The sequence below is a fragment of the Monopterus albus genome, unplaced genomic scaffold (genome assembly GCF_001952655.1).
Source record: "Monopterus albus unplaced genomic scaffold, M_albus_1.0 scaffold202.1, whole genome shotgun sequence".
NCBI lineage: Eukaryota > Metazoa > Chordata > Actinopteri > Synbranchiformes > Synbranchidae > Monopterus > Monopterus albus.
Genome location: NW_018128082.1, coordinates 610,816 through 624,468, shown reverse-complemented (window position 1 = coordinate 624,468; position 13,653 = coordinate 610,816). Strand labels below are relative to the sequence as shown.

At 40.2% G+C, this 13,653-nt stretch overlaps 1 protein-coding gene across 1 annotated transcript; it reads left to right on the top strand.

Annotated features, from left to right (window-relative positions):
- The first annotated feature begins 7,707 nt into the window (after positions 1-7,707).
- Positions 7,708-12,085, top strand: zbtb38 (zinc finger and BTB domain containing 38). The gene is given in 2 exon segments (XM_020618168.1): positions 7,708-8,709; positions 8,712-12,085. Coding segments are annotated over 2 exon segments (3,333 nt in total). The 3' UTR covers positions 11,043-12,085.
- Positions 12,086-13,653: the final 1,568 nt, after the last annotated feature.

The window sequence follows — 13,653 nt, the reverse complement described above, 5'->3', positions numbered from 1 at the left end:
AAGGTGGGGCCTTTATTGACATCGTCTAATGTGCACCTTTGTTGTGAATTCGAAAACTGGAGTTCTGTTAAGGAGATAGTTTTGACTGATATGATTGTCAGTAAATCAGCAGCAGTAGTTGTTACATATTCTTCCTTCTCCCTCTGGAGTTTTTCTGGCTCCAGTAACAGAGGGTATGTACTGAAGCCACTCTTTAACCCAATACTATCCCCCTTGCCACCACCAAGTGACCATTCAAACCAACAGGTGGCTGGTATGAATGGACAGCACTGTGATACCAGGAAGAAAAATACTGTGAGAAGGTAAAGACCATCAGAAGTACTGATGGTACACAATGTATTGGACTTTCACAGGTCAGTGTATGTTGAAATGTGGCCACAAACTGAGGTTTCTGACACATATTGTATACACTCCAGTATATGGTAGGCCTATGCCACTCAACACCTTGTCACATTAAAAGCTTAAAGGCAAGTAGATGCCCTGTTATTAAAAGAGTTGTCAACCTAATCAAAATCATGAGGACTTTATTTTGAAAAATCTTTAATTTGCTACATTTCATTCAGAAAGACAAAGCACAAACCTCCACCAAAGTATCTGCAATTACACCTAAAAGCAATATTCCCATGATAGTTTAACCTTCATAATATAATTCCTTGACCATGAAAACCTATCCCTAGCATTCAGAATCCCATACATATCATTACTAGTTTGAAAGTTATTCAAGAAAATGATATTTTAGTAATGGGTTTCTTCAGGATCCAGGCCAATAAATTGTACATCAAAGCTGTTGACACCCCACTGAATCAGTAGACCTTCAGCTAGAATTTGATCTTAGTTGCAAGTGTGTAGCTTTATTTGTTGTCTCACAATAGCAAGTCTTCCTTGAGCCTTATAAATTTCAACATTCTGAATCACTACATCCAGAATATTACTTGGATCCAGATCAGACTTTGTTGTGTGGTAGATATTATGTGGATGGTATCATGTAAAGTTTGTCCAAGCATTGCAGGCACTGTGTCTATGGAGATAGAAGTGAAAATATTGACATTGAAATTGAAAAATACTGAAAATCTCACAATGGTGAAAAACCCTTTAAAAAATGTCTGGATTTGGATGATGATCTGGATCAGCACCAAACCCTAATGGATTGTTTCTTCGAACATACCCCATTTCTCCAAAAAATTTACTGAAAACCCAATCATTACTTTCTGACTTATGCTGTGAACAAACAAACAGTCAAACAAACCAACAAGCACAGGTTAAAACATTACCCCCCACCTTGATGGAGACATTTTAAAGTATTGTTCTATGTTGTTTCTTTACTTGTTAGCCATTAGCAGTCAGTAAACCTGTGCCTGACTCCTAGATTTGCAGTGTTTTCTTGTTTTTCTCATGTAAAAGCATGCTGGCAGATGCAAATGCATGTTTGCCACATGTATACCATCTACTGACAAAGATGGCAGCAACCAATAAACAAAAATCCAGACTTCAGCATGTCATTTAATAACATACGGATGACATTGCCTTGTATACAGCCATGTATATAGTAGTCCAAGTGTTTTATGCACATGGTTGGTGTTTCTCATCTCCATTTCTGGAACATGTATCAATTTCTTACAATATGGGACTTGCTGATATATGGTATATGATGCAATAAATGGCTTTATGGCATCTATTTCTACACTACTGATGTGATACCACAATCCCTGCAGAACAGCTTTTTTTGTGGCAGACAGATTGCATACACCTAGAGGATGCTTTTATTTTTTCTTATACGCAGCAGTTACATTGATAAACCCTGATGAAGGCTGAAGTGCACTGCTCGGAAGTCAATAAAATAAAGGTTCCTTAATACATTTTCTCTCCCAAAAATTGCAATTTCATTACATTGTTTATACTTTATATGACAATAAAATTGAGAAATGAGCCATTAGAGATGGAAAAATTAGTTGCATGGAGAATGATGTGGAAAGGTTTGACAGAAAAATAGAGTGGTGAGTAGAATGTTGCAAACTCTGCCACTGAAAAACTGTTTTGTTTTTTTGTTGTTGTTTTGTTTTTTTTTTTTTTGTTTTTTTGGCTTTCACACCAACAGGGTCCAGTGCTGCAAATTACAGGAAAAGGTAAAACCTTAACTATCTGACAAGCTGGTACACTGGCTGCTCCCCATGCAATTGTAGGGGTCTTCACAGCGGCAGGTCTTGTTGTCAGCACTAAAACCGAAGACTGAGGGTTTGGTTAATTGTGTATTTATGGAGCTACGGCAGGAAGTGGGGGGTAGGGGTGCTAACCAAATGCAGCTATAATTTAAGGCAATGATCAAGTGTATTTTAAGAGACCAGAGCACAAACAACTTATACTGCAAATAGTCATTTCCTTTCTTTATGGCAATCAGTGAAAACTTGCATAAAAAGAAATAGTTTTGACACTGGCTTAAAGTGGGTCTTAGCCGCCAATGAGAAGAGAATACTTACACAGGCATATGACTCTACACTAAGCTGTTTAAATAAAAGAACTGTCCTCAGAGACTAGTGAGAGGTTCACAGTGCCATGTTGGGTTCAGCTTCCTCCCCTCCCCCTCATCTGCAGCGCTGATGCATCTGCTGCTTTTGCATCCATCTGCAGCTTCTATATAGGTATACCAGGTCCTCGCTGATAGAAGGACTCTTTTTCCCTCAGCCTTGAATTCAGTTTGCATGCTCACTGCAGTAGTGAGAAAAAGAATTGAAGAACATCTGTCTTGTGACTGTGATGACAGCCTGTGTAAGCATGGACAAAGGCACGTCAGTACCATATACTGCTTCTGGTGTGTATAAGCATGAAACAGATGGTGTAGCTTTATGCATTCAAGGTGCATGCTGTTTCTATAAGGGCTACAGATTACTTCATTTTACACAAAAGATATTTTCCTTTTTGGTCAACATCAAGATGCATTGGGTTCTAGCTGGCTATGTGCTGGGGAGATTTCATACAGCATTACATGCAGAGGAGCTCACTCTCTACGCTGCTACCATCAATGCAGCTGAGCATTTTCTCTAGCTGTAGCACTGAGTACAGAGCTGGTGTGTGATGTAGCACCCAGCATCTCTCCGCTCTCCCTACAGTCCTCTGCCATGTTTAATAAAAGTTGTCGTTTCCTGCTCAGTGGCTGCAGTGCTTCAGTTGCCCAGTTAGCACAAGGCAGACCCACACACCGGTTTAGCTACATGCCGTATAAACTGTGAGTTATTCCTAAGACTGTATTAGGACAGAGGTGGGCAGGGCAGATCTAGCCCAGGACCTGGGATGCATGGATAGAAGCGAAGGACGTTGGAGCTGGAATCATCTGCACACAGAGAGGGAGGGAGAGGAAGAAAGACGTCAGAAAAAGCTCTGCTTCTGACAGCACCACTGTTCAGCGACCATCACAGGAAAAAAACTATTTCGCCTTGCTCTCATGAAACTGTTTTTCCATGAATAGTTGGGCAAACTGAGGGATGTAGCAAAGGGATACTGCATGACAGTTTCGTGTTCACCCTGCATCATTTTCTCAGATTTACTAAGGTATGTTTTGCATGGTTTACCTCAATTTAGAACCTGTTTTTTGCGGAAGTACGCTTTGCAGAGATGCGTCAAGTTGCTTTTGCTTTGACATTTCGCTCTTTGTTTGACAAGACTGTCTGTATACTTACTGTCTTTTCTTGGTTTGTGGTTTAGTATTTGGGGATTTTTAATTTACAGGTTGAGAGGTAAAAAATAATTTCACATGGGCTTTGAAAGTAAAGTAGGGTTGGGTGTGGCGAGATCATATGCACTGATGACAAATGCAAAATTTCCGCTTAGCATGTGGTGGTAAGAAACCACACCAATTGGCACAAATTATGAAAAATGAAAGTGGTAAAGTAAAATACCAAGCAAGATAAAAAAGAAGATGAAAGAAACTGTTTCTGTGGACAGCATAAAATGAGAAATTAGTGGAAAATCTATGGCACATCACTCCTGTTATCAGACATGAAAGTCCTTTGAGTAGCATTTCTGCTGCAGATACAGAAATATAAAAATACACATACACCAAGTATAGTCAAGCAGAGAAAAAGGCAAACCTCGATTTCTCTGTAGAGTGCTGCGTATTGCAGGTTCTCAGAGAGAGCAGGATGTTTGTGGGAGAGAGGGGACCAAATAACCCGAACAACTAATACAGTCACTTGCCATCCAGCTGAATCCCAATAAGTGCTGCGCCATTGCATGTTGCTATGACAACGGAGGCCTGTCTGGGAAAGATGGCAGGAGGCTGACTGTGTTTTCAGTCGTCTCAGAGGCTTTAAAGAACAGCGGCCATATTGAATTTGTTGCACCAGCACAAAATTGGAAATGAATAAAAGAACCCAAAGTATCATCACTGATAAATTACCTAAACCCCAGTGGAGTACATTTGTTAAAACAAAAAAAAAAAAACATTAATGTTAAACTAAATGGTGTGCAATCCTCAATACAGAAATGACCAAAACAAGAAACAAAATTAAATATCAATTTGAAGTGCCTGAGGCCATTGTAGTGGAAAATCTACATTCAATTAATTTCTTATTTTGTCAGAATATACAAAATAATTACAATATAATTATAATGATTATTATATCACACACAAACTAAAGTAATTGACTTAGTCACTGATTTACCTATTTGATACATTATATTAGTATGTTGTTGCAATTTATGTAAACTGATTGCGGATGTGTGTGTGTGTGTGTGTGTGTGTGTGTGTGTGTGTGTGTGCGTGATCATACAGTAATGAGGTGCCTTGTTCCTTCTGCAGACACAAGCCATATGCTTCATGTTAATGTTAGATAAGGCAGGAGCAGTTTGTTTCTCACAGAGTGAAGTTGGGGAGAGAAGCACTAACTCAAGGTCAACGATGACACGGCATGTAAAGGAATTCTTTTCATCATGCGTTCTCTCCTTTGAGGAAGAATCACAAGTTGAGTGAATTATAGATCATGCCAATTAAAAGCAAGGATGGACTGTAGCTACATCTGAAGATTTCTGAAAATTAGAGGCAATGCAAGCTTTCACAGAAGAGGATGCTAAAAGTAACAAGGGTATAAGAACAGGAGGAATGGTTGTTAAGTCACACTTGGTAAAGACACTTTCTCTGTATCATGTGTCTTGCATGAGAAATATTTGTGTCAGTGCTGCTAAGACTCTTTGGTCTGAAGCCTTTGGCTATAAGTCCAATAGAGAATTGCTTCAACAGCCATCTGTACACTACAGTTTTCGCAAAGTAAGTCTCATATCCATCATGACAAATTAAAAATCCCCTGCTGTCCTCTAAGTAAGCAGAACAAAGAACAACAGTGAGACATTAAAAATAGCAGCACTGTCTCCAGAGTAGCATTAGGCCAAAGCATGCTAAATTGCACAGTCATTGTTTGCCTTTCACTATCACTACAATCATAAATGAAGATGAAAATAACAATGGGAAGTAGCAACGTCTCTCTAAGGCTAAGTTGGACATTTTAGATAGTACTGATTCAGGTAAGATGATTCATCACTTACATGAGCAAGCTGAGTGTGCGCCTCACCTAACATGCTACATGCTAAATGACTCAGTATAGACTCATATCACACTGACTATGAGTAGGCTACAGCCAGATCACCATACTGGGTAATGCATCCTCTTTCAAAATCAGAATGAATGAATTTTAACTTACTCTAAGAGTTGTAGATGGTAGGTAATTTATCAAACTAATCCACAAATACTGCTTTGTCAATATACAAAAATTATGTCAAACCCTGTTTGACCAGACATCTGTTTTGCCTACCGTATATAAAAAAAAGTATGCTGAAAGACTGAGATGTGTGGTCTTAACATAGCATTAACTACAATATTAGAAACTTTGAAAAAGTAAAAAAAAAATGCTCATTTTGACTTTGCACAGCAATGATTATTGTATAAATGGGCTACATTATATCTATATCCAATCAGTCAGTAGCCCTTCCAGGCTGCCATTTCCCTCATGAGACATTAATTAACTGTTCCTTGTAGTTAGAGGCGACAACAGCTGAAAATAAACAGCAAAATAAAAGATGCCTCTACTGCCATATGACAGACAAGTAGACAAGTGAAGAATGGAGCATATGAATCATCATCACGTAACTGTCTACAGGCCATTTTCATTAACCTATGCCTTGAGAAGAATAGAAATGTAATGATAATAATAATAATAATGATGATGAATTGATCCCTAATAAGGGAAATCCAGGTGTTATAGCAGCAGAGCTAAAATTTCAATAAAAGTAATAAAAATAGAATATAGAAAGCTAAAATACAGTACAGTGTGTAACAGAACAATACTACTACTACTACTACTATTAATAATAATAATAATAATAATCATATGTACAAAATAAAATAAAGAGTGTGTGTAGTGAGTATTGTGTGTGTGCGTGTCACTTGTGCAAAGTAAAGTTCAAATTTTGGTGACAGTGAGGCAACAATGTCATTAAAGTGAACCATGTCTTTGATCTTTGCAAATGGTCAAATATTTAATCTGTAGTCACTCAGTTATTTGTTTTTTCCTGGGAAGCAACGATGTAGGTTGTGTAGTCATGACAACTGTATGACACCTAGTGCAGAGCTGGCATAACACACCAAGTGGATTACCACCCAAACTGAATAATAATAAGGGTAGCATGGTGACGCAGTGGTTAGCGCTGTCGCCTTTTAGCAAGAATGTTCCGAGTTCGAGCCTCAGCCAACCCGGTTCCCACTCTGTGTAGAGTCTGCATGTGCCAGTGTGGGTTCTCTCTGGGTACTCCCACTTCCTCCCACTGTCCAAAAAACATGCAGCTTAGGTTGACTGGCAACTCTACATTGCCCATAGGAGTGAGTGTGGTTGTCTGTCTCTAACTGTGTATCCCAGATTGGCTCTAGACACCCCACCCTCTTCAGGATAAGTGGTATAAATAATAATAACAAAAAAATTTATGCCTGAGTCACAGCATATATTACCAGGTGCGGTGCACCTGATACATTAGCTCACCGTATAAGACTTTTTAGGCATTCCCTAGTGTAAGGCAATAAGCAGCTAAACTGTAGGATTTTGGAGTTCAGTTGTTTGCTGAAAGGCATTATGACACCACTACTCTCCCATCCGCATATTTACTGATAGCTGGGATTTGTAACAGTACCTTCAAACATAAACGGCCTACCAAAACAGTCATAGCCCAACTTCTCACTAAACGTTTGTAGCTTTTTTTAACTGAAATACCAGAACATGTACTATTATTATACTATTACATCAGCGAGGTCTGCCCCTGTAATACCATACTGAAGTAGGCTTTTAAAATATGCCTCACTCAGATTCACACTGGAGTAAAGGATCTTGTCTACAGAAATATAAAAATACCAAAAAAGAAAACAAAAGAACATACAGGACTTATGATTGTTGTAGTGCAAGCCAGTTCCATTATAATGTCTACATTTTACAATAGATTAATGTGGTCCTTTAGTCTGTCACAAACTTAGTATCATGATGGCCTGAGTCTCCAGATGTGTTGACCATCTGTCGGGATATTACTGCCATCTAGTGTCCAAATATGGGAAGAGTTAAAATATTTTCAATTTGAAAATGTACGCACATCTTCTGGCTCTTTTAACAATATCAGAACAATCAGATCCTCAATTTATGTAACAATCTGATGTAATTATTTCTCCTCTTATTTTTTTAGATGACTGTGGTGTCCCCATGCACTCAAAACCTCATGGATAGTGCTCACCCTCACACTGTGCTGAGCAAACTCAATGAGCAACGCTCACAAGGTCTTTTCTGTGATGTCACCATTGTGGTGGAGGATGTTAAGTTTCAGGCCCACAAGAACATCCTGGCAGCCTGCAGTGGGTACTTCAGAAATGCTCTGACAACTCCGGAGACATGGAGCTCAGGCCAAGTGCTGGAGCTGATGGACCTGAAGTCTGAGGTCTTTGCCAGTATCCTAAACTTCATCTACTGCTCAAAGGTGACATTATCTGGGGCAGAGGGCATGGGGGGGCTAGCTGCAGCTGGGAAGAGACTTGGAATTCCTTTTTTAGAGAAACTTGTAGATCAAGAGAGTCAGGATGAATGTGCTAAATCTACAGACTCCAGCACAGCCCCAGTGCCTAAAAAAGCAAAGAAGGAAGCTCCCAGGCCTGAGGAGACAGACAATGCCAGAGGGCCACGCATCACCAATGCCTTCTCTATCACTGAAGTGTGTCCCGGGAACAATCCTTTCACACCTCTGGTTCAAACCAGCAGAGAAAGGCAGTCACCAGATGTGGGGCAGCTCCCATCAAGCTGCCCTACAACATCTTGCCCCAATGGGAACAATGAGACCACACACACCCTTTCAGAGCACTCATATGCAGTCAGCAAGACTACTGAAGGCAAAGAGAGCAATCAGTGGGACAACAAGAAGGTCTGTAAGTCAGCAATACCACAGCAAAAGCAACTCATTTACAGGAACACTGGCCCACTTAAAAAGCGCCACAGACTGAGAGGCATTTTGGGTAAAAGTATACTTCCAACACCAGCTGAACCACAAACAAATATATCAAATACAATAACCCCCACATTACCTGATGCTGTTGCGGCAGCACCTGCTGCAGTCATGACACCACCTCCATTGTTTTCAGAGGCAGAAACAGAAAAAAGTATAGACCCAGGGCTACCATTGGCCTCTGATAATGTTCAGATGGGGACAGTATCTCAATCTATGGATGCGAGCACTGTCCGGAGATATTCACAAATAAAGCTCTTCTCACCATTCATTCAGAGGTACATAAGAAGCGTTTTGTCAGTCATTTGTTTTGCAAATTTTGTCACAAAAAGTTCATACACCTCAAACGGCTGCGCAACCATGAGCAGGTCTGTCCTAAAGTTGTAATAAGCCCCCCTAAACTAGATGCTACTGGCATATCAGCCAAAGATGTGGACTTCCATTCAGATGACATGCCAAATTTGGAGAGCATCATGACACAGCTTCCTTCTGCTGACCCCTCCATCCCTTACACCTCAGAGCCCCTGCAAGTGGACCAATCAGAGCCTCCACAGAATGAGGACAGAGTGAGGCCAGGTGGCAGTCAGAGGAGATACAACTGCAGTGTATGTAAACGGGTCTATGTCACGCTATCCAGTCTGAAGCGGCATGAGAATGTACATTCCTGGCAGAGGGCTTATCCCTGTCATTACTGTAATAAAGTGTTTGCTTTGGCAGAGTATCGTACTAAGCATGAAATCTGGCACACAGGTGAACGGCGTTATCAGTGCATTTTCTGCTTGGAGACATTTATGACATACTATATCCTAAAGAACCATCAGAAGTCTTTTCATGGCATTGATCCCAGTCTGGCTGCTAAGAAAAAATCTGCCAATGGTGGGCTGAAAGCCAGTGTGTATCCAATCAAGCTCTACAGGCTTCTGCCTATGAAGTTTAGAAAGAGACAATATAAGACTTACAGTCAAACATATTCCGATAGTGTTGAAAGAGGCGATCATGCCCTACCAGACAGCAACACTCTCATCCCTCCATTTGAAGAAAATGGTCTGATGAGCCACACTGACACTGTTTCATTTCCTCTGACATTCATGGCAACAACAAAGATGATGGCTCCTGTCATGCCTCGTATTAGCTTTGACAAGCCATGTGACCAAAATATTAGCCAAAGTCTGAACAGTGAATTGGAAATTCAGAGAGACAACAACACAACAAAAGAGGCTGAGAATAGAAAGTCTTCCTTCATTAAATATTTGCAACCTGATACAATGTCTCCTGCCGTGGGTTACAAAGATGATCCACCACTACTAATCAACTCAGATCACATGAGTCATAAAGTGCTGTTCTTAAACTCTTTGAGCACTGTTAAAAAGTTAAGTGAGCTTTCAGCTTCTGCAAAAAGAGTTGAGGATATGACGAAGGAGATTCTCCAGTCAAGCGCAGAGAATCTGATACATGATAAAAAGGTGAGGGCAAAGACAGAAACATATATTGCCAAACCTGCCTGCCCAGGTCCATCTGTAGATGGTGATGCCATGCCACTCTGTCAGATAACCGTGAAAATAGGCAATGAAGCCATCATCCGCCGCAAAATCAAAGGATCCAAGCTCTTCCCCAGAAAGAAAAGGAGAATCAGAGAACTGAGCAAGGAGGAGAGCCGGCAACAGGAGAGTCAATGCTCTCCAACAAGGGAAAACTCAGAGAGCCCCAGACTCCGCCTCAGACCAGGGGTCAGTGCCACCACAGAGCCTGAGGCATATGATGATTCAAATGACTGTGACACAGCTGATAACCTCTGGCGTCCCTACTATTCTTACAAAGCTAAAAAGAAAAGAAAGAAGCTGAGATTCAAGCACAGAAAATCTTTGTTTCACCATTATTCTGAAACATCTTTAGACAGAGCCACTGCCAGTGAGGCACAACATGACAGAAGGAGTTGGCCGACAGAGGAGGGCATTTCAGGTGGTGGTGCAGAGGTGAAACGCAGCATCAGCAAGAACTGCAACCTGAGGGTCACCTACAACTGTGACATCTGTGACAGCTCTTTTATCACTGAGACTGGTCTGAGAGCCCATGTTATTGGTTCTCACCCGTGTTTCTGTCGGACCTGTGGTAAACAGGGTCCCCCTGGTGAGGCACCCGCCAGTGGTGACTACATCTGCAGCAGCTGTATGGAAAATGGCTCCTGCTTTGACAAAACACCTTGGAGTCCCAACCCAGAGAAAAAATATCGCTGCTCCTTCTGTCCGCAACGTTTTCTCTACCTTGCCACCAAGAGAAGCCATGAGAAAAAACACCAGGAAGCAAATGAGGAGGGATATAATGACAGTTTTGCACCATGTTCTAAATATCTGAGTGAAGACAATCAACAAAACAACATCAAAACAGAAGACAGTGACAATCAAGGGGGCACTGACATAACAAATAAAAGGGTGGAAGGAGGACATTTCTCCATTGATAAAATTAAACCTAAAATTGAGGATTCAACTGACTTTGACTACATACCAGGATGTGTCATAGTCCAACATTAAAAGTTCATTATTGCCCTGCACGGACCCATTGTTTTATCTGACACCTCAAAAGGTAAAAATGGCATAAAAGGATCTGTTCGCAGCATTCTATGCACCTCCTTTCAAAAAAACCAGGCCATGACAGAGACAGTGAGAGCAACAAGGATGTTGTAATGGTGCCAAGAACAAATAGTCACAACGATCATGAAAAGTCCTGTAAAACTTTTATGAGAAATGACTCTGAGACTGAAGGTACCCACATTTCCATACAGATGCCAGAGAAGTGGGTGTGCAAAGAGGAGCCATTTTTTAAAGATGTCTGAAGGCCCTGACCAATCACAGGCAAAAGAGAAAGTGAATTAAATCTGACTTTGAGGTACTACTTTGGTTAGGGAATGTAAGATTTTTAATGTTTTCTTTGCTGTTGAGCTCATTAAAATGTGTTGAATGGACAACACTAAACACTGTTGTAAATGGACAACCAGAAGTAATATCAGTGTAGGCTATCATTTCTACCATCCTAAACTCAGCAACTGAGTGATATTTCACCTCAGTAAAAGATACGTTTTGCATAATATAGGACCATCTGACACAGACTGTACTTTGTCCACTGTCTATGCATATAAGGCAGACTCATTGACATGACTGTAACCTTAAAAAAGGAAATGAATATCAGCAATCCTTCTTCAGACAGTGTGTAATTTCAGATCGGGGAGGAACTGAACTGCTGCCTATTGTGGGTACATCTTCACTTTTTTAAATAAATTTTGGGTCACAATTCTGAATCTCCCATACAATTAACTGGGCATGGTGAGTTGCACTTTATAATTAGACTATGCTAATCTGTTAAATATTTTGATAATTCAATTTGAATTCTAAGCACCATTTATACAACTCTAATTACCACATTGCACCATTAAGATTGTGTTTAATATGTATAAAACATGTAAAAATGTTTAAATAAATGTTATTGCTATTCTAAACCGTGACATCCTGTCCTCCTTTAGCTTAGTTAGAGATACTGTAAATGCTTGACTATCAGTTCATAGTATTAAGTGACCATTGATCAACACATCATAATGACTGAAGCATACTTAGTGATCACAGGGAATAGCAGTGCAGTTAAAGTGTGGAGATTTAAGTAGCAAATTTTACAGTAAATAGAAAGACTGAAACAGTGGAAGAAAACCTGCACCACAGAAAATACTTTCCTAAATATAAAGCCACATGGTGGTTATCTGCTCCTTCTAGTCCCTCAGGAACCTGCAAACCATCTGAGAAGCGAATTCCCTCATTCTTCCACATAAACTGCATCTATATTTAGAGCTGGGCCACAAGGCACAATTTCCAGGTGTTTCTAAACTCCTTGTTTCGTTCTAAGACAAAGATATAACGGATGGACGTTTTAGGTATAAGGTACTGCTCACCACATGGATTATGTCACGGAGGAAACATTTTCCCTAATGTAATCTGTCATTAAATAAGTGGTGATTACATACTATGGTGATTACATTCTAAAACACTGACCGCAACAATTTATACAATGTTTGTGATGCTAGTGACAAATTAAACAAAAACAAAAACAACATAAAGTGTCTTATGGTGCTGCCAGAACAGCTTCAGTGCACCTTGGCATTCTCTTAACTCTATTGGAAGGATGAACGCCAGTCTTCCAAAAGATAACACTTTGATCCCAAATCATCCACAGGTGTTTGACTGGGGTGAGATCTGGTGACTGTGAAGTCCACAGCATTTTCATTTTCATCAAACCATCCATTGACCCCTTTTGCCCTATAGATGGGGGCATTGGATAGGAGAGCACTACCATCAGGATAGAAATCTTTATTATAGGATAAAGATTATCACTCAGATCAGCTTTGTATAGATTGGCAGGGACCCTTCCCTCTACAGTTGGACCGAAACCATGCTAGCAAAATGCCCCCTACAGTATAACAGGGCCAAGTGATCCCCTCACTGTAGGGGTCAAGCATTCAGGCCTGACTCATCTGACCATGTCAGGTCACTGTAGATTTTGGAACACTGAACTCTCAAATGTGCATTCATTTTGTAATGAGGGGTTTATGCATTGTAACCCAACTACCTGGGCCTGCTCAGTGGTTTTATACATGCCACAGAGCCTGACTGTACAGTGCACTTGTGTTTAAACATCTGCATTCGTTATGTTTCTCCACTCTTTTTTCAGGTTTTTCCTTTCATTTGTCAACTGCCTGTAGATGCTCTGAATCGCACTAGACTATAAATTGGTTATAAAAGTTATAATATATACCTGATTGCCTTGTCAGGCTCCCTGCTATGACCAAAGATGTGGATCAGGCCTATGTTTTCAGCCAAGTAAAGCAACATCACCTTAAAAAGAGGAAGCAAACATGGGATGCCTGTCACATTTTTATCCAAAGGAGATGAGATCATAAAGCATATTATGATGAATAAATTATGTTTATAAATGAAAAACATTATAAAATATTATATTTGGGAAAACCTTGCAGAATCCTGCTAAAAGCTGCAACAAAGACAGATAGTTAGGCCTATAGGACCTATACCAAAGACTTGTGTTTTATCCTCATTTAATTTTAGAAGGTTCTGAGACATCCAACATGTCAAGCACTCATTT